The sequence below is a fragment of the Asterias amurensis genome, chromosome 5 (genome assembly GCF_032118995.1).
Source record: "Asterias amurensis chromosome 5, ASM3211899v1".
Taxonomy (NCBI): domain Eukaryota; kingdom Metazoa; phylum Echinodermata; class Asteroidea; order Forcipulatida; family Asteriidae; genus Asterias; species Asterias amurensis.
The window spans coordinates 27,835,840-27,858,395 of record NC_092652.1 but is presented as its reverse complement, the minus strand read 5'-3'; the positions used below and the strand labels follow the sequence as shown (position 1 = coordinate 27,858,395).

The 22,556-nt window shown below is 38.5% G+C and overlaps 1 protein-coding gene across 1 annotated transcript; it reads left to right on the top strand.

Moving 5' to 3' along the window:
* Positions 1–923: 923 nt before the first annotated feature.
* LOC139937843 (uncharacterized) lies at positions 924–22,484 on the top strand. Its single transcript, XM_071933189.1, has 15 exons — positions 924–1,205; positions 2,813–3,099; positions 5,411–5,807; positions 6,380–6,521; positions 7,261–8,294; positions 9,427–9,600; positions 10,459–10,575; positions 13,416–13,619; positions 14,094–14,257; positions 14,454–14,527; positions 14,920–15,121; positions 15,676–15,781; positions 16,539–16,653; positions 17,067–17,221; positions 17,915–22,484. The coding sequence occupies exons 1-15, from the start codon at positions 1,176–1,178 to the stop codon at positions 18,917–18,919; spliced, it is 4,206 nt and encodes a 1,401-aa protein (XP_071789290.1). The 5' UTR covers positions 924–1,175; the 3' UTR covers positions 18,920–22,484.
* The last annotated feature ends 72 nt before the right edge of the window (positions 22,485–22,556 follow it).

Here is a 22,556-nt window from a genome sequence, read left to right as displayed (position 1 = left end):
ATTATACAAAATGCATTGATTAGTGTGTTGTTTATTTTTAAATACACATTCAGTGCCACCACCAATATAACGATGAATAGTAAACGAGAAGAAAGATTACCAATGTAGGAGGAAATAAAGGGAAAACCCTAATCAGGTAGGGACTGAAAACCTCAATCCACATACAAGGCTCTGGTCTCAGGCGGGATTTGAACCTTGTTCCACTGATGTGCAAGTAATTTAGTGATGACTGCCCTCTGATATTTCAAGTTTTTTTCTCTCGTAGAAACTAGTCCACAAACTGCTGGACCCCAAAAAGGAGCATCTTGGTTGAAATTGAATTGTTGATCAAGGAAGTTAACTCCCTCCCCATTGTTTTTCCAAGTCAGTGCTGTGAAGGTAAAACCATGGAAGTAAATTTAATTGTACCTCCATGTGAAGCATCCAGTCTCTCCGATTCCATGGACAATCACAACCATCAAGGTCAACCCCCCCCCCCCCCAAACAAAAAAGTTAAAATAAAATAAAATAAAAATACATATATATATATATATAAAATTGGTGACCACACCCATACAAATCACACCCAGTGCCCCTGGCCAATGCTTCGGCTGCTGCCATGGATGGCTCTTTGTGTGTTGGGCGGGGTTCTCCAATTTTTGTTGTTGAAAAATTCATGCACATACTATTATGGGTTTTTGTTTTACGAAGAAGGTAAGTGTGTGGGGGTATTCCTTCCTTGTTGACTGTGTGTGTGTGTGTGTTAACCATATAATAGAGCTATATAGCTAGCTCATAGCTCTATGGTGTAAACAAACTCTGCAACAAGCATACACCCATCCATGTCAACCCGACCTTCACTGGTACTCGGTCAGCTCAACACATAACGTATCGTCGTGAGGAGTGTGTGATCGGTGAAGGATTTTCCACACCCATACCAAAATATTACACAGGCGACATTGACTCACCACATGCAACAATTCTAACGTGTTTAGTAGTTTTCCGCTGTGCATTCAAACAACGACCCACCCATTGTACGCATCAACAACGAAATAGTTTATAAGTCCCCGCCGTCTGCCATCCATATCCATTTTTATAAACGAATAATTAAAATGTCTGTTGGCTATATTGCGTGGGTATTTACAACCAACACAGTTACTGAGTTCATTATGGTGATTGCGTTTGAAAATCTCTAGATGTCTGAAGCCGACAGAAAACCACCTCAGGTAAGACTAAATCTGAGAAAGTAAAATTGTAACTAACAACATATTTTATTTACCACATTTGATTGTTGTATTTTATGTTGTCAAAGGGTGGTTCATGGATGGAGTCTTTATGTTTTGATCGCGTCTCCGTTGATGGTTCAATTCAAAGACTTTATTTCCCCTTTTTAATCCTCTTGAGGAATTGGTAGTTTTACATAAGCGCATGCCAGACTCTTAAATAAAAAGGAAAATATTTGACATTTCATCATGTGGTCTGGAGGAAACTCAAGCGCACCACTCATGCCTAAGTCATGTCAAAAATTAAGGTAGAAAGCAGTAAAATATTGTCAAGACCACCTAAGACCCAAAATGGATTTTGTTTTCATGATGCGGACACATTGTAACAAGAGATAAAATAGGCCTAGTTCAAAGGAATACCGGACACTTCGGCACCTTGCAAACTCGGCACCTGCAACCTCGGCACCTCGCAATCTTGGCACCATGCAAACTCGGCACCCACTCGGCACTAAGAAAGTGGGCACCATACAAACTCTGCACCAACCTTTTTTTGACTGACAAACTCTGCACCCAGCAATATCACTCGAAGATTCAAGTGGTTAAAAATGAACAACTTAAGCAATACAAAATGGTTTGAACCTTATATTAGTAAACGCTGTTAATGGCAAAATCACTCGTTATGGTAGCTGATTAAACCGCTTCCAAACTTCCGAGAAAATTGGGGTGAAGTTTGTTTTCCACCTGAAAATTTAATTGTCCACCGTTTCTTCATGGTTCAGGAAGAGTTTTTAAATGTTGTTTTTTAATAGACTAGAACTAGCGGGCCTAGGCTGAAATGCGTCCATGTCAGTGACAAAAGTGCGCCATTTTAACTTTTTTATTGGACTTTAGAAAATGTTAACATGCGTTTTGCATGGGGTTTTACTGGATTGTTGCATAAAACAGAGCGGGATTTGCCGAAAAGCGCCGGCCGTGATGGAGACTAAGATCCTGACAGCTCGGCAACAGTTCGGTACTGCGTGCACTGACTTCAGTGTTACTAACGTTGCCCTATTTTCTGGTAATTTTGGTTACGAAAATAATAATATTCTAATATTAATATTTCTAATTTTATAAGTCTAGCAACTTCAACAGGATCAAGCTTTTTATGGCAATGTGGGACCATTGAACTTTTACTTCAAATACTGAGGCCAACCATGCAGTGTGCAATCGAACATTTTCAACTGTGGGTGTCGAGTTTGTATTGTACATGTGCTGAGTTTGTGGGTGCCGAGATTGCAAGGTGCCGAGTTTGTGGGTGCCGAGTTTGCAAGGTGCCGAGTTTGCAGGTGCTGAGTTTGCAAGGTGCCGAAGTGACCGGTACCCGTTCAAAGTGTATGCTTCTCTTATTATGCACTACACAGAGCTTGCCGTGCATCATATAGTGTCGATTTTACCATGTAATTTATCAAAAGTTTGCTCTAAACACTGCTCTTTTGTCAAATTGAATTCATCATGTTCTACTTATTTGAGTTTGACACGGCACAAGTTTGCTGTTTTGCATCGTAGGCGGTAGTGAACAGCCTATTGTACTTTTCATTTGAATCAATTTTTTTTCTCTTTCTTTCAAGGCGACTCCATTGTCTGCCGAGGTAGAGCCTTTTATTCCTGGCCAATCAAACCCAGCAAGACCTGGGCAGAACATCACCCATAAACTCCAGCATGAATATAACAATCATCATCCTATTCATGGCTCTGGTCACGCCTATATGGGACACACCCATCCTGGGTCTATCCACCCCAAGATGGTCCCATCTACCCAGAGTCATCAAGCTGTACCCTCAGCCAATGGAACAGGTTACACTCTGACAGAACTACCACGATACCTGACTAACTGCTATCCATTTGTTCAAGACAGGTAAGATATTATTGTTGGCTTAGTCTCTTGGCCTCCCAATGGTCCTGTTGCTCTTGAAAATGTTACAATTGCTGTGATGTGTATGCGCTTTAATGAGGGATGGTTTAACTTAACTCTATAGCCTAGTCATTTTAGTCTAATTGTGAATGTCCTGTTACAAGGTTTTACACCGTTGCTTGTATTTGTATTGTTGTACTGGTGCAGGATTCAACTCAGGTGTAGCTACATGTAGTATTTTGTACTGATGCATTGTCATCATTAAACTGAGGTACTTTTTGAAGACAAAAGTACACTTGTGACCAACTTGTGACCAACTTTATAGTCACATGTCAAAACACTCCATGTTTCCGGTTCTCCAATCATCTTACCGGAAGCATCATAGTACAGAAACGGCTCTTATTAAGGTTAAAAATGATTTACTGATGAGGATGAATTCCCAACATGTTATTCTGCTCGTCCTTTTAGACCTTAGTGCAGCATTCGATACTGTTGATCATGTAATTTTGCTGAAAAGTCTTCAGTCTAAATGTGGAGTCACTGGCAAGGCCCTTGATTGGTTTTCGTCCTATTTGTCAGATAGAAGTCAACGTGTATCCATTCAAGGTACCTTATCAGAGAAGTTTAACATCAACTGTGGTGTTCCACAGGGATCCTGCTTAGGACCATTTTTATTTATTGTCTATGCCTCTAAATTGTTTGACATCGTTGAGCATCATTTGCCTGATGTCCATTGCTATGTCGATGACACTCAGCTGTATCTATCTTTTAGACCCGACGACGACAAATCTTGTCAAGCTGCTGTGACTATAATCAAAGATTGCATTAGGGACATCAGGCAATGGATGATACATGACCGCCTTTTAATTAATGATGGTAAAAGTGAATTTTTGATCATTGGATCAAAGCAGCAGTTCAAGAAAATTAATATTTCCAATATAATGATAGGTGAAGCTACTGTTTTTCTACAACATGTGTTCGTAACTTGGGGTCTTGGTTCGATTCTGAACTTACAATGAACACCCACATCAATAAATCTTGCTCTGCACGACATCACAACATCAAACGCATTAGTCAGTTCCTTACACAAGACTCTCTTTTAAAACTCATTCATGCATTTGTGACCAGTCGTCTTGATTATTGTAATAGCCTTTTGTATGGTCTGCCAAAGTCACAGATAGCTAAACTACAAAGGGTTTAAAACGCAGCTGCCAGAATTGTTTCGAACACACATCGATTTGATCACATCACACCTGTACTTCGTCAGTTACATTGGCTGCCTGTTTCGCACAGGATTCATTTTAAAATCCTGTTGTTGACATTTAAAGCTATTCATGGTCTTTCTCCAAAGTATATACAGGATCTTGTTTCCCTTCGGAAAGTATCTTTTTATAAACTTAGGTCAGGGAATAATGGTATTTTCTTGGATTATCCTTCTGGTAAAATGTTGACTACATTTGGTGATAGGGCTTTTTCTGTGGCAGCCCCTAAGCTTTGGAATGCGCTACCGCTTCACATACGTAGCGAACAGAAACTCATCTCTTTTAAATGTAATATAAAAACCTATCTTTTTAATACCGCTTTTTAGCTTTTTATGTCTTCTTCTATGGTCACCTTGCCAGTTAGTTTAGAATTTTAGCATAGTTAGGGTTAGAGGCGTCTCTCTCCTGAAAAGGTCAAAACATTACCGATGCCAGCAGAGATAGGCATATGTAATAAGTAATTAATTAGTTCTCTATTGGCGGGACAGACGTATCCCCATACTTTTGTTTGGGCACTGGCCTGGTGACCAGTCTTTTTTCTTTGTCTTTTTCTTCCACTCTGTGCTTTTTAACAAGTGTTCTGCGCCTCTGATCATTTTGTATGTAAGGGGCGCAATATAAATTTTAATTATTATTATTATTATTACTTGGCATATTTGCATAACTCAGAATTGGTACTTAGTTTTAGACCTTGGTGAACAGTTTGTTCTGTGTTTTCTTAACGCAGCAACTTGTGGCCAAAGGTCACATGAAAAAATATAAATGTGTTCAATTGTCTTGTTCTTAATAGCAGAAATCAAAATGAGATAGAGGGCTAACAAAACTACACTTATTTCCTCAACTTTGACAGTACACGTAATTCATAATATTTTTCTTTTGGATTAATGGATGAGCTTTGAGATTGAAACTAAACACTTGTTGTTGATAATTGATTGTCCTTAACTTTTTCTTAAACATATAGATGGCCACCCAAAATTGTCATGATTTCTTTATAATTTGCAACATTCAAAGCTTTATTTGTCTGATGATTCTCTTTTTGTATTTTTTGTCAGTGCCACCGGTTCAGGTCACAAACCAGAGATGAGATGGCAGTCTTATCCTCCACATTTACAACCATCTTCAGCAGTCAGCTCAGCACCTTCGTTTCCTCCTCCTCCACCAGCAGACCTCTTCACCAATCATCAGTATCCTCCTCCTATCCAATCACCAAACTTTGTTCTGCAATACCCTCATCAGGCATACTTCCAACAGCTTCAGGGGCACTCAGCATCTCAACCTTTGTCTCACTCTCAGGGACCTGTACCCATACCCCAGGGGTCCTTTCAGGGGACGCCTCCACACTATCCAGGATACTACCCTAATTACCAAGATGGAAATCATGTTCAGATGGGGTCGTATCATCAGAGTAATGGGTATGGGCCTAGGGAACCAGCACAGAGGCAAAGTAGGGTAAGAGGTCGCCATGTTACTGTTTCTGCAATCCTTTTTTATTATGGAAGCAATAGTTTCACAATTGGGCATACATACAAGGCGCTGACAGTGTTGTGAGAACCTATAGAGAAATGTATACTAACCATCAACGAACCATTACCCTGCCAAATGTAATGGAATAAATTGTTGTAATTTGCTGCATTTATTAGCCAACTCACATCTCATACTCTGGTTGCATTGTTATACATTTGGCAGGGTTAAGGATCTGACATTCACAGTACATGGTGCATATAAACGGCCACTACCAAAGCTTGTGTAAATCAGCTTACTTCACAATCCTCTGTGGTTGCATTTTTTTTTAACTTGGTAGTGTCTTCATTTCAATTGTGCTGAAATTTGATACATTAAGCATGGTGCCTAGAAAACACCTGACTGTAGTCAGGGTCAGGGAGATCTCACTGGCTTTTTACTCACTCTCTGCTTACTTTGGGGTTGAAAACCATTTCAAAATTGCATATGAAAGGGCGAAGAAAACAAAATGTAAAGTTGGCTACAAGTTTTTTTTTGTTTTTTTGTTTTTTTTCCATCAGCAATCCAGCAGTAGAGATGCTCAGCTTAAAAGCAGATCTCAGGGATCAGGTTCTTCTAGAGATGGCAGTTCGTCATCTTCAAGTGCAGAGGGCAGAAGGTATCCAAAGACACTTGTATGTATGGATACTGGGTCCCAGACAGGTAAGCATTGGTCGGAATATCTTGCTTTGTCTAGTAGGATTATTTATTCTTGTGTGTCACTCAATCGTTATTTCTTTTCTTTTTTAAATCTAATCATCTAAAAAATATTGAGGATTAGAAAATGGTTCAAGTGTTACACTGCCTGTCTACAAACAAAGTAAACTACTGTATTTTTTTATGTTTTTAAGCAAGATTTGTCTGTGCTTATCAATTTTGTGTGTAAATTGACCTTCACAATTACTGCAGTTAGCGGTTGTGTTGGTTATCTTCAATTCATACTATCAGCCTCAACAGGTAATAGTTACTCTCTCAATTGTGAATCAGGTACCATACAATGTTTCTCTATCTTGCACTTCCGCTTTTGTGATCTCATTGTTTTCAAAACTTTGTACAATAAGTCTTTTGATCAGCCTTGAATTCATCAAATGAAAGGCAATAAGTAATGAAGAAAAAGGTGTTTTTTGTTTATAATTTGCGTAATTTCCATCAGAACCTTCACAATCCAAAATTTCTTCTATATCCAATTGCCAAAGTGAATAATTTAGTTCAGAAGCATTGGGGCTAGTAGGCAGGCCAGTAGGCAAAAAGAACAATTTGCTTTATACACAGGGTCAAGCATTCAAATCTTATTCTGTGTAGAGTGACGTGGGTGTAGAGGATATTTGAGGAGTTAGGCTGATCTTTATCCAAACTGCAAAATATGCACCAAGGGTTAAGATTCTTTTCTTTGGTTGTTCAGATTTTCCAGATGATATAGCCAACAAGACTCTCGCTGAAAAGCCAAGTATGCTGAGACGTCACAAATCAAAGCCACGTCGTAGATCTCAGGGAAACCAAACTGGTCAAGAAACCTCTACTTCCACGGACTCCGAGGCAGAGGCTGGAGCAGTGGACAGTGATAGTGGCTACTACAGCCCAAAACATGCCAAGACAAATCAAACCTCTGTGGGAATGGCTACACAAGATGTAGCGACAGGACCCACTGTCAAGGTACAGGGTTTCCAGCAGTATCCCAGTGCGGTTGTGAGTGCAGTGCCACGACATGTCACTCAGTCACAGCAGCAAGTAGGATCTGCAATGTACAGTACGTGTACTCCAAACTCAATGCCACCAGTGGCTGGTTACAACACCTCACCACAACAGATGGGACCAGCTGCAAATAACTATCCCCCACCCCAACATTTACAACTGCACCATGGTATGCCCCCAAGGTTACAGCCACAACCCATGGTACAACAACAGCAATATCAGCAGCAGCAGCAGCCGATACAGCAACATGCGCCACAACATTTAAGCTATGCCCGAATCCTTAGCCAGCAACCTCCACAACGCCATCCTGTTCCAGTGCTAAACCAAATTCAACCCAGACCTCCAGGATCAATGCAAAAACAACCATCGCTAGAAAACATTCGTAACAACCAGACCTTTCATTCTGGCTATGCTCCTGGAAACAGAACTCCTCAACAGAAACCAGGAACAAAGTACATTCCAGCACACGAGAGTGCAGACACTAGTCAAAACCAGGATTCCAAAAGGAAAAAAAAGAAGGACCGTAAACGAGCCGGAAAAGGTGGTGAACGTTCGGAAGAGCTAACCAGAGAAGTACAAGTGGAACCAGCGCCTCCCCCTCCAGCCTTGACAGACATGGGTGATTTCCCTGAACTGTCTATGGGGGACCCTGGAGGTCCCAGTAGGGTGGACTTGATAAACTCTCAACCACGCTCCTACAGTGCAATCCTTCAACAACAGAAGTCTGCTCAGATGAGAGAAACGGTGAGTCTTTATGACACCTTGTTTACAAAAAAACACTGACATTGTTTCCTGGCAGGCAAGATCTTTCACTTTTTGGTTTAGAATTACCATATAATTTGCTCTTAGTTATTTCCTGCTTAAAGACACTGGTCACTATTGGTAAGTGTCAGAGACCAGTCTTCTCACTTTGTGTACATGTATCTTAACATAATGCATTAAATAACACACTTGTGAAAATTTGAGGGTATTGGTCATCGAAGTTGATATCGAAGTGAGATATCAATGAAAGAAAAAACACTCTTGTCACACAAAGTTGTGTGCTTTTCGAGACCTCAAAATCTAATTCTGAGGTCTCAAAATCAAATTCAGGGAAAATTACATCTTTCTCAGTGTTGTAGTAGGCCTACTACAATAGCACATAAAATGGAAGTGTACCAAACCATGAAAACCAACACATGTACATGTAAGTTCAGTAATGACGGTATGAAGCTCAAAGAACTTTCATGCATTCATGTACGCAGTACATACACAGTGCAGATGTTTGTACACATCTATAGATGTTTTTCAACTTTTTGATTTGGTTTTTATAGAAAATCAAGTAAATTTGGAAGTAAAAAGGATCTATAAAGTGTACAATATGTCCATGTTCCTGTGATTGACATCATGTGCTTTGTACAAACATGTACATGTAGTACATGTACATGTAGTGTTCGCTATGTGCTACGTGTACAAAATGGAAATGAGATTACTGTCCCAGACATGTATGTATGTACTGTACATTGTGTGTACAATGACTAGATTCATGCCTGTGGTCCTACATACATGTACATTTACATACGTACCTTAGTTTTTCAAATTCTGTATCATGACATGAATTGACCAACGACTAAAAAAAATCGTAATGTGAATAGAAGTGTCCATGGGTCGATTAAATCAGACAAATTTGATGACTGAATTGGTATTGGTTACGACACACCATGTGACCTTCAACACATGACTTTTGTAAAAATTAGTAGTAATTTACAAATGCACCATATGGCACTTCTCATTCAATATGTGACTACAGACACCCGTGTGTAATGAAGAGAGTATAGGTGTTTAGTACTTGGTTTTAGTTTTTACATTTTATTGAATTGTTCTCTTGACCAAACAGACCAGGGCAGGAGATTATGAGCCAGTGGATGCCACCAATGACGTCAACTATGGAGACATTATTAAACCTGAGGATCTCTTAAACGCAGAGGCAGCCGCCAGCGGGATACGTGATGGGAAAAACGCTCGAAAACGCCGCAAGAAGGCAATTCTTGCTGCTCAGGCTGCTGCTAAGGTGCGTTATGTTTGTCTTCTGGAGTGTGATCATTAAGAAGGGGAGTGGGTAGAGCACCCCAAAAGGTTTAAGATACAAGTGCAATAAAATACAATAAAATAAAATATATCAAATTATGCACTGACAAACTGATTACAAAGAATCAGGTAGTTTTAGAAATTGTATAAAGTGTGTTATTGCAAATCAAGCTAATTAGTTCTGCAAGGAAGTCACCTTTGGTCACTACTAATAAAACAGTTTCCTTTTAAATGGTCAGGATATTTACATGCCAAAGCATGTTGTTACAACATCACTTACCAGGAAGTCCCTATAATGTAGTTTTTAATCAGTTAGAATCAATATAAATACATGTAAGATACGAGCCCAGAAAGTCCTCTTAGTTATGTTGGGACAGGGCATGCAAGGCTACATTTTCTGAGTATCAAAATGTTCGGGAACATTTTTTAAGGGAGTTGAAATTACTCATAATAAATGCTCAAATATTTTTGTATATTTTTGTATAGCCTCTGTGTTTGTCAGTTCTTTATTGTCCATTGGCTTATGTGTTCTGTACTGTCAATAGGTTAGGGTACAGAAGAAACGCTTCGCTTAAACCTAAACATTTCAAGCTACTGACTTTACCTTTCAAAACTGCAGCATCATTATAAATGCAATTCTGATTTAGTTACATTTTAATGTCTTTTTATTTACACTGTATGGCCTATAGCAAGTAACTAAACCATTTGCTTTGCCTAGGGGGTAGCAGTGTTGTTGGGAAGGAATAAATGTACAAAGGGGCTCTATATTTACAGACTTTATGAGAGTAGGCCCGCATAGTCAACATTTTGTTACTGTTCATAAACATTTATATCTAAACAGGAATATTCTGAAATCACCGAGGAGCAGAGGCAACTTCAAGAAAACCTAAAGAAACCCAACAAGAAAACCAAGATGCCTATTGAGTATGATTTGGGTGACATGCTGGCTGCTCTAGAGGTATGTTGTATTACCCATCTTATCCCATGCTACCACATTTGGACGATCCTGCATGGGAAGGGTATTTTGTGTCGGTAATTCCATGAACTCACTGCAACATGATGTGAATATTAAATGGAACTGGCGGCCTTTCATTACTGGGCAAGCTTGGATGGGTCTATTGGGGGGTAAGACATATTTAGAACAGAAGGTTGTAGGTTCAAATCTAACCCAAGATTTGTTGCACTGGATTTGGTGCTTGTCATACAATTGATCTAAGGCAAAACTAAACAGAAGGTTTTAAAGGTACATGTATGAGTTATCTCTGGTTTTTAAAAGAATTATTTAATAATAGTTTGTTTAGATTTGGTGAGAGTAGGGAAAACTAGGAAAAAACACGTTTTGGAGGGTACAATGGCTTTCCTAAATCTGGGTAAAATACCTGCATTGTAATATTTGTGAGGTTCAGGCCCATATGAGTCTGTAATACTTGTTTTATAACTACATGAACTATTAGTACTTTCATTCATTCATTCATTCATTCATTTTTATTAAAAAACCAACTGGCAGCACAAAGCTGAATAATGTGGCATTACAAGATAACAATATTGATAAAAATAGCATAGATAAAACACACAAAAATTGCACCACCGCGGGGTACAAAGGAACATTATATAAGACGACGACAATAAGTAAAGATAAATATTAGATAAACCACTAAAAGACACTTTAAAAAATGCACAGGGTGTTGGGGGGAACCCTCTTATACATTGAAACCCCACTATGGAATAAACCAGCTAAAAAAGAGAAACCCTAGCAGTTAAAAACTGAACAGGAGTTTACAGGATGATATCTTTTATTTCCAGTTTATTTTCTGATTTTAAGCAGGTCTTCAGAGACAGCCTACAATTTCCTTGAGACTTCTGACTTTAGCATTCTATAATGGGGCATGTTAAGGGGTCACATTTCCTCCACCTTCCTTCCTGCCTCAAGATGACGGGATTTCACTTGTAAAGAGTTCAGTCACGTCCTATACACCCCATCATGCTAAAAATAGTTAATACACATAATCATGTATGTATTGCTGGTAGGGACGTGTGTGTTGTTTGTACTCATTCACCAAACCCACTGCCCTGTCCTGTGTGTACTGAGTTATTAACAAAAAAATACTTTGAATTTGAAACAAAACATCCAGCTAAGTTGTGTAAGTCCTGTTGTAGCCTTCCCCTATCCTTTGTTTTAATAATAGATTTCATAGGTTTGTCTTTCTAATTATTTTCTCCTTGGTGATTTTTGTTTTGCAATAATAATATTTAATGTGTAATGGTTAGTGTTTACCTTTTTAAATAAGGGAATCAATGTGTGGTTCTTGATAATTTTACTGAGACGAAGTGGAGGTAAATTATCAAGAACCAGGCCACTAGTTGAAAACCGATTCAACACACTTTGATTCCCATTCATAATTACCTTTTCGGTCAAAAACATCATCACTTTTTGGTCTAAAAGTAAAATAAATGCAAAAATTATGATTGTTCAATGATTTCTTTCAACACACACCCCTCCAGCTATGAAATGGTAAAGCCCTCCGCGGCCCTCGGGTAAACAACTCCTTATTAGGGAATGCTGTGTGCGTCGTGCGTATCGCGTGATGTGGCACAACTGTTTCAGCCGTTGCTCTCGACCAATTGGAATGAAGAAACAGTCTTATAAGAACATGTGCAAGCTTGCGTGTCACGCCCATGTTTCAACACTTTTTACTGTTCATAAACAAAGGTTTATACACACCCACGTGACGCGCTCTCCACCAATAGGAATAGCGTAACTGTCTGAGGTATTTATGATTTACGTTTAACATGTATTTTGAAATCACCCCCATGCTTTAGCCTTCGAAGTTGTGGTTTGTTAGAATGAACTATAAGCAATTCACGCATTGTAAAGAAGTGGAAGTGGTCATTGAATCTCAGCTCACAGCACCTTTACATTATGATGTCACATGACGGGTCTTTGTTTTGACTTACAAAGTATGTTTGATGTACAATGGTTACACACATGTACCATGCAGACCTGACCCAGAATACAATCTTTGCATGTTGTTATGGGGTTCAGACTTGTTTGCACACATGAGGGTATGCAAAACCCATGGACCCTATCACAGAGCTTGATCCTGTTCTTTATTCATTACTAAGCGAAACTGCCAGGGTTATAAAAGCAGACGAACATTATTGAACAAAAACAATAGTGTCACTATATTTGTTTCAGAGAGATGCAGTACATGTACGTTGAATATACATACATGTAGCTGTTTGAATGGCTGGCTCTTTGTTCTACATTTTTGAAACTATCAAGGTGGGACAGAAAAGTTTACAATTTGGAGTGTTTCTGTTCCTCCTTTGACAACGAAAGTTTGTCGTTACTTAAAGGGTCTATGTACTTTTTCCTAACAAAAAACACAATGTCCACAGATTTATATTAAATTTACACAGTTTGAAGATTATGATAGTAGAAAGCTTCCCTTGAAATTTTGCTTACCGAGGTGCTGTAGTTTTTGAGAAATGAGTAAAAGTAATAATTTTCATCTCAGTTTTAGCATGTAAAAACGTATTAAACAGTTATGCTATGGTTTTGGTATAATATCATAACTGATTTTACATGCTAAAATAATTTTGGTCTCATGAGACCAAAATTATTTTATGACTTGTTTTACTCATTTCTCAAAAACTACACAACCTTAGTTAGTAATATTTGAAGGGAAGCTTCCACTATCATTATCTTCAAACCCTGTAAGTTTAATGTAAATCTGTGGACATTTTGAAAAAGTACCCGAATCCTTTAACAAACCATTCTTTCTTTGGCATTTGCAGAAACAACAGCAGGAAACCAAAGCTAAGACTCAGCAGCAGAACCTGGCAAATAAAGGTCGATCGACAATGCTTTTCTCTACTAGTCCCAAGGTGCAACATTACAATGAGGGCAAGCTGGCCCCTGTTCCATCACCAGCAATAGGTGTAACAGCAAAGCTAGTTATACAACCTCAGTTTGGCAAACGTGAACAAGTACCAATGCTGGTAAGAGAACTATCTAAACATTTCCTATGTCTGTATGTGAAATATTCTTTTGCATTTTCTGGCCATTTTTAGCAACATAGTTGTCTTAATTATGGAAATGGGCTTTTTCAAGGTGTCTTTTGTATCATTGAGAGCAGGGAACGCGAGTACAATACCTGAACCCAAACCATAATCAGACAATCATAGAAGTTGAATCATCTCAACCCAAAACACTTGAAAAATCGATTTGAATGCAACCTCACTCAGTAAAGAGTTCATTTAACTGCTCAACCACAACACTCAAAAACTCAAACAATTGATTCAGGACCTTCCTCACTTGGTCAAACATATGGCCATTGTGATTGCTGAATAATTCTCACCCATTTCTCTATTGAGTTAGAGATTGTTATTACATGGTGTTACCGCAAACTCTTCTATATCTTATCTCCACCATGCAAAGTTTCAAATCCTACTCATTTCTCTATTAATATCAAGGGTCACAATCCACTTGACTCATCGGCTCCATTAAAGAGAGGCAAGGAACGTGAGACACCAGTGAAAAAGAAACCTAGTGCCTTGAAGAGGGTGATCTTAAAGGAGCGGGAAGAGAATAAGAGATTGCGCACCTTGCAGGAAACGTGTCTCTCTGATGCTGAAGAGTAAGTTCCTTCCCTATCTCAATACACACGCCCCATGTAACATGTATGTTTTCTGATCAAGTTAAAGTGAGATGGAAACAGCTCTAGTGAGGTGATGGAGTCTTTAGAATGGTGCACGCATCTCAAAATAGTCATTTGAATTGAAATATTACATACAGTACAAGGCCTTTTCAACTGAGTGTTTTTCACCCTACAGTGGATTAAACCATGGTGATGATAAGAATGCAGACGCAATGAGTGGAGATGCAGGATTGGGTTTATCACAAGATGGTAAGTGCATACTGATTACTTCAAAGCTCACCAGTTTACAGTTAACCTCAAAGAAACCTCAACATTTGTTTCCAAAGTCTAACTGTCCCACCAATCTCTCATGACATAAAATCCCCACATATCCAGAGTGATCTACTTCTGATTGAAAATGCCCTAATAGAGTGTCTGATTATGATTGGAAATGCCTTAAGAAAGTGTCTAAAATAGCTGTTGCCATGGCTTAATCGTCATATGAACATGCATTGATGCGATGACAACAGCCACAGCCGTAGCCAAGGTAGCCGTTAGCAACATTGGTCCACTTTGCTTCCCTTATTACAAAATTCTTGTTTGATTTAACTCGTAATTTTGCTTCCTTATAAACAGTTTAATCTGATTTTCATTTTTAACAGCCACAAGTGAGCGAGGTTCAACGATGTCTTTCATGACCTCTCAGAGTGACCTTTCACCTTTAAGTCAGATGTCACCCATGAGCATGAGCCCACTGTCACCGGGGTCACCTCTTAGCTCAGGTTTGTCTAGTCCAGCAACTGGATTCAAATCAACATCCCCAGCTCAGATCAATCTTTCAGTTCACAGTCGTCGTTTTAGAGAGTGAGTGTTTATCTGTTTACATGGTTAAGTGTATATAGGATTTTAGGCAGTGCATGGTGAGGTATCAATGTATATTTGGTTTGCGGTAACACCATGTGTGTATCTACTTGCCGGGTAGAGTTTATTCTTAGAGAACTGTCTTGCTTTATTCTACTGCCGCGGAGTAGACAATCGGAGGTTCAGGAGACTTCTCAGTTCTGAAAAGAACTGTCCTGCTTTTAACTATTACCAGGGGACTGGTATAGAAAATAGACTGGGACTACTACTTTAGCTTATAGGATTGCAATTAACTGTACTGCCGCGGAGTCAGTTCTGAATTGGTCTCAATGTTTTTAAATCTGAAGAAATCTACCTTTTTCCCCTCCATAAATAGATGTCAATATACCACCGAGGGCTATAACAGGATTAATTGAAATACGTTAACGTCAGGGCTCTATTTGTTGGCTCTGCATAATATCGTATTAAGCCAAGAATCGGCGCTTACAGGGTCATGATTTTGTTTCACTCCTACACCAAGATCCAAATTGATAGCATGATATGTATTTACCTTTCAGATACTGCAACCAAGTATTAGATCAAGACATTGATGCCTGCTGTACAACTCTACTTCAAACCTTGGTTAAGTTCCAGGATAGACAGTATCAAAAAGACCCAACAAAGGTACACCTTATACTAGCCCTATATAGGACTCTTCCTCTGTACACAGATACAGAGTCCTAACTATTAAGGCCCGTTTCTTACCTGCAACAAGCCACTAATTTCAACAGAATCACATTCTATGGCGGCATACATTTTTCTGCGGTGGGTTTTGGTCCTCATATATTCCTCACAAATCCATCATTTTCGTGAAATAATGCAGCTCCCAACTTTGCGGGTCGTGCGTACACACGGCGGACTGTGAGAGTACGAACAAAAATTTGAATTTATTAACGTTGGGAGCTGCATTATTTCATGAAAATGACGGATTTTTGAAGAATATATGACGATCAAAACTCACCGCAGAAAAATATATGCTGCCATGGAGTGTGAATCTGTTGAAATTAGTGGCTTGTTGCAGGTAAGCTTTGAGTTATGAAGCTGTGAAAATTTTCCGCCCCAGAAATGTACCCTGATTTCCAGGCTGCCAGAAATAAACTTATTCATGTTAAATGGCTAAATGTCATTAAGGTATTATTGATTTTCTTTTCTTTGCTCAAATCCTCCCCTCAAAGGTGAATAAGCACTGTAACCTATAAGCTTCAAGAGATGTTGATTCTGCATCGGGGATAAAGAAAATAAATGACATCTAACCTTACCCCACTGGCATTTCATTCGTTTCTTGATAATTTCACCTACAATTTGAAAGGACTTTTGGGCTTTCAAAGTTACACTGTTAAAACAAACTTTGCGGATTACTCTGTTTCTTATTTGTCATCAGGCTAAATCGAAGCGTCGCATTGTAATGGGACTGCGTGAGGTCACCAAACACCTGAAGCTGAAGAAGATTAAATGCATCATTGTTTCTCCCAACCTAGAAAGGATCCAATCTAAAGGTCAGGGTTCATCCTTTTATTATTAGGATGCTTTTTTTTGCTTTCGTTTAACAATGAACAGTAAAAAAAACGTTTGAAAAAAGAAAACAAACACAATAGCTATTGCAAAAGCTGCTTACCAACCAAAACAATTGGTGGTATAAATATACAAAATGGTTAATTTCAAAACAATTTGAGCAAAGCAGTGTCTTTCTCAAAGGCTAAAAGAAAAAATATGTAATTTTTTCATTTGCTTCCCATATAATTTTAGCCTACTCTTTTGCACAGAGCCATTGCCGTCTTCAAGAACTCAAAGATGTTCTTGTCTGTAGCAAAGTCTCAAGCTTGTTTTAAAAGTTCATCAATACATGACTCCAACTTATTCCTTTTATTTTTACAATTTAACTTTTGAAGTTTTGTGGTTTGTATAACAGGTGGATTAGACGAGGCCTTGAATCGTATCACAGCGCTCTCCAATGAACAGACTGTGCCTGTTGTCTTTGCCCTTGGGCGTAAGGCACTTGGTCGAGCTGTCAACAAGCTTGTACCAGTCAGTGTGGTTGGGATATTCAACTATGATGGTGCACAGGTAAGTTCAAACTCTAAAATGGGAAAACATTTACACAAATGCGACTCTCCTTTCCAAAACCAATACCTGTCTTGCCAAAACTCCAAAACTGTTTTTTGTTTTCATCAGTTGGTAACAAACATACATTTCATTAGTCACCTAATAAATAAGTCATAAAGGCTAATAGGTAAGCATTTGTCAACATGTTCAAGACATCACATCACATTGATATGGCTGATGTTTCTTCACTATTGCTAAGAACTGCCTGTTTTTGGCATTGGGTTCCTGTCATGAATGGAAAGTTTTGAAAAGTTGCATGGAGATTTGTTGTGATTAAGGCTACAATCCCGGTCATATCTCTTTAGGGCCCCCACCTGCCCCCTTCAATGTTGGTTCTGATTGAATGGTCTACTGCGTTACAGTAAACATTGAGAGGGGGGTAGGGGTGGGGAGACAATGTTTATCGTCAATGGGAATTGGCCAGGGAATGGTTTTATGTAACATTAGGAATGGGTGGCCCATGCATTTTGGCCAGAGTTGTAAACATCACAGTAGATTAATTGGGAAACCCATAGGTAAAATTTTTGTTCCAGTCATTTATTTTGTAACAACTTTTTAACCTTTCTACTGATAGGTGATGCAAAAGAAGTTAGTTTCTTTTTAAGACAAATATAACATGTAAAACGTTCATTGTCTTTCTCTGTCTTTCTCCAGGAACATTACAAGAATCTTCTAGATTTGACGAAGAGTGCAAGGGACAATTACAATGCTATGATTCGTCAGTTTCAGCAAGAGGCAGAAGCAGCTAGCACTGTGGTTCCATTCTCCAAACACCGTCACCATCTAGGCCATTATCGCAATCTGTCTGGCTGTAGCGGGATATCCTTTAGTAGTGTCATCTCAGAGCCTATATCGGAAGACTACCCAGACCCTGAACCTGAGGTGGATAGCCGAGGCAATGAGATTGTCCGAGAGGTACGATTCAACGATGCTGTCAAGACAGCAGAGTATGCCATGGCGGCGCCGGTGTCCACCTTGACTACTTGTGAGTTTGTAGACACTGATGATACCACAGGAGGATATGAGAGTGATCGTGGTTTCAGTCAAGAAGGTGCACATAGTGAAGATAGTGGGACAGTAGAACAGGGTGCATCTAAGACCTCATCAGAGACATTAGAAGCTGCTGAGCTTGATGATGTTGATTGTGAAGATAATGATGATGCTTATGATTTAAGTGATGTAGATGAAGACGATGAATTAGATGCTATTGATACACATTACCGTCCGCAATGTGAAGATGGAGAAGAGGATGAAGAAGATGAAGAAGAAGAGGATCTTGGAGGGATTTCAATCTTGAATAATAAGACTGCTCTCCCATTGGATAAGGGACGGATTGCAGACTGGGTCGCAGAAGCACAGAGTGCCATTGAAACTCTGCTTGTTACTGACAATGATAACGAGGAAAGTGCTGTCAAGTCAGAAACGGTTCTCACATCGAGGTCATTAGAAAGTTGCGACTCTGAGACCTCAACTCCTCGACCCAGCAGCCAATGCCAACGACCCCTCGACCAGAACACTCCTGTTGAAGGTCAAAATGAAGAAGAGCAAATGAAAACTGATATGAAGACATCAATGAAGAGTAAAAACAGGGAATCACCAGGGAAAGTTGAGGAGCATTGTGAAAACCAAACTGCTTTTATACCAAAGGAATCTACCTGAGGTAGTTCTTAATTTTGTCTTTATCTGTGCTTAAGAATAAAAGTAAACAGTAAATAATTTCCATATGTAATCAAAGAAAGAGTTCTATAAGTGAGTTGGTGAAAACTATGCAGAGTGGGGTATTGACCCTTTGGGATCCAAATCTTACCGATTCTTGTAAGACCTTAATGTGATCAGTTATGATCTTTTTAGGGTATCTTACTGATCTGGCGGTGACAGAGTAGGTTTGCAGATTCTGTCTTGTCAGAGTCTTTACCCAGGCAAGTGCAGATAATTTGACCTAGTCTGGTTGGGGAATTTCACATCCTAATCTGTGTCTTAAATGTGGGACGTTGTTCTTAGACTGGTGTCTCATTTGAGGAAATCAAGTAATAATGATTTAGGTTTTATGGTGACTTTGAACCAGTCTCATCTCATCACGTCATGGAATATTATCTAGCATTTAGTACATGACTAATAAACATTTTGTAGTAAAACTCTCCCTTGCTTTTTTTCTGTGAAGTGCCTTCTTAAACCTCCCAATAACTTTAGACAATCCACATGAAAAAGTGTTGATTGAAAGAAAAGAACAGACATTGAAGATATGTTTAATCTTAGTTATTATGTTTCTTTTGTTTACCCAAAATGTTGTTTTCATACATAATCCAGTTATACTCTAAATGACAAAGCAAATCAAAGGGAGAACCTTCATGATTATGGTCACTCTATAGTCATTTGACACATGATACCCAGTACATCAACAGAGGCAGTATCTATGCAGAGGTGTTGGTGCATAGGCAAGCCTTCCCAAATCTAATAAAGAAAGAATAACATTTACAAGACTAGTGCAAACAATGAAAATGAAGGAGTATCTTATGGGGGTGACATGAGACGTTGAAGATAAACAATTAATATGATTTTTGTGTGGAGGTTCTTTTTTACCGTGGTGCCCCCATGGTGCTCCAGGGATGTTAACAGGGTTTGTACCAAAGATTGTACAGAGCTTTAAGGCATAATGTGGGTTACTGGAGCTTTGTCTATTAGTATGACATGGCTGTCATTTCAGTAAGCATATAGCATTAATAACATTGGTCATTGTCTGAGCTGATCTATTGTTGCATCTAAAGTGTTGCTTACTAAAATGGCATCCAGTGCATACAGTGTACTTCATATTTAATAATTACAATAATAATAATCAAAGTCTTGTATAGCGCCGGTATCCGCCAATGAAGGCGCTCATGGCGCTTAAAGCCCAAGTTGTCCATCTTATGCCTGCAGTGTTATACGATCTTTGATTTGTACCCTTTGCTGGTGGCCTTTGGCAATGCTGACTATGTTTAAATGTAACTGTTCATACTGTATTAAACATGTTTTGAAACATGTTGAATGAGAGTGTTATATATGTGTCTTAGTGTTGCAATTGTTATTTTTGGGGGGGAGGGTAGGGATGGGTTAGTGTTTGTTGTGATTTGTTGCCGTTTTTGAGTTTTGGAGAATGACACGTCAGCTCCCCAATTTGTTTTACTTTTGCAGTTTTAAGGGGAAGGAATGTGGTTCTAAAATCATAATTGAATTTTGTGTTTAAGTAAGGGCCAAGGAAATTGCAATGTTAAAAATTAAACAATATTTTACGTGTCTTTTCGTTATAACCTTTGTAATGCATGAATTTAATATTCAAGTTTGCCGTATGTTACTCTTCATAAAGTAACCAGAAATGGTTACAAAACATGAACATTGTGAACTTTCTTCTTTCCATTTCTCTTAATATTTCTATTACATTTTGTTTATTCATCTCTCATATTGTTACAGACCATCTAGACACAGGCAGCTTTATCAGGCATTGAATTTGAGATTTATATAAAAGACAGAACAATTCTTTGAACGATTGTTAATTAGGCCCTATAGACGATGTGACCTCTGACGTCACACGGAAACCATACATGATTCGTGCATACCGCCGGGCAAAACCTTTGTGTTTTGGCAGCCAGCTAGAAAGTGCATGCAATCTTACTATGACTCTGCAACTCGGTGCCCGGCGAAACATGACGTATATAGTGTTTTGTCAACAGAGGGCAGTTTGAATGCAAACATAGGTCTCATCGTCTATACTTTGCTTTAATTTCTGTGCTTGCTGTGCAAGCTAAGAATGCTCATAGAGGAAGGAGCATGGGCCCAACTTACATGTATAGCAGCTTGATGAGAAAATAATGCAAGATTATTTTCTGTTCAGCAAAAATGAGCAGGCACTGTACACGTTTGGTAATTGTCAAAGACCAGTGCTCTCACTTAGTGTATCCCATCATAAGCATAAAATAACAAGCCTGTGAAAATTTGGGTTCAATTGGTCATCAAAGTTGCGAGAAAATGATTTTTTTTTTATGCAAGTCGCCAGACTTACAAGGCATGAAGGTCACTTCAAGGTGTGGGATACGGGTGTAGGCTTGGGTATCCCGTAGCCTTGTTGGATGAATTTGTGTGCTTTCAGATATTTTAGTGAGAAATTACCTCTTTCTCAAAAAACTACGTTACTCATAAGGAATCATTTCCCATAATGTTTTATACTATCAACAGCTCTTCAATGCTCGTTACAAAGTCGGTTTTTAAGGTAATATTTGTTTTGAATAATTACCAATGTGTACCGTTCCTTTAAGCACTGATTTCTCACTTGCAGTAAGCAAAACCATGAAACCATTTCAAATTGTCTCCATTTCTCGTTAAGCGTTCATGTCCCTTTGTTCGTGTCTTATTCTGTGGTTGATTAAATTAAGTAATACAAACTTGAAACAGCTTGTATCTTAATCTTTTTCTTTGTAAATAAAAATAGTAAGTGTAAAGTAGCAAGAAATCAAATATTGTGCTTTGAATTATTTTCAATTTGTTGTAAAAACTATAGCAGCTGTACCCAAGTTAATATTTAGAGATTTTTTTATAAGAAAAACAATTTTTTCTTCATTGAAATTATTTAATACATAAATGAATATCCCGCAGTAAGTATCAATAATAAGTGCACATTGTACACAGATATGTTAGGGTTCATTTGGGTAAACACAATTTTCTGGATAGAACTTTTATTGATAGCCTTGTTTGAGTTTGGTAGGAAGTTTTTTCTCTTGGGTTTTATGATGAAAAGCACAAAGTTATGGAGTTAAAATAGTGTCATCTTTTGTTTGTCATGAGTAATGCTGAAAAGGCTGAGACTTCTTTTGTGCATAGTACAATTCCTTCATTTGACCTCAGCAATGGTATATACCTATTGGTTTTTGAACACGCTTATCATCAAAGTCTCTGAACATTTCAGTAAAACTAGTCATTTTTATAGTTGTACACAAACAACATCTATACCAGTACATTAAAAGTTTCCTTTGGTGATACAGAATCTGTGATAAAAGGATAGGGATTCAAATATGAAAATGGGCTTGATTTAATTGTGTATTAAATTGTAATGCATGAAATAAAATAACAGCATGTTAATGTATTCAATTCCTCTCAATCCAATCTTGATGTAAAATAATCTTATTGCAGGATGAAGTAATATTTTATGAATCAGAATTGTTTTGGTATGTTTTGTTGATTAAAGTTTGGAGAAATGTACCTATAAGATACAAGTCTGTGTGAAATGTGTACATATTTCATTCCTGTCCGTCAGAGAAGTTAACTG

What these genes read in the sequence shown, in the direction of transcription:
- LOC139937843 (XM_071933189.1), top strand. Translation starts at nt 1,176, where the DNA reads ATGTCTGAAGCCGACAGAAAACCACCTCAG. An exon ending in CTGCTCAGATGAGAGAAACG is followed by an intron (nt 8,295 to 9,426) that starts GTGAGTCTTTAT and finishes TTGACCAAACAG; the next exon opens with ACCAGGGCAGGAGATTATGA. An exon ending in ACATGCTGGCTGCTCTAGAG is followed by an intron (nt 10,576 to 13,415) that starts GTATGTTGTATT and finishes TGGCATTTGCAG; the next exon opens with AAACAACAGCAGGAAACCAA.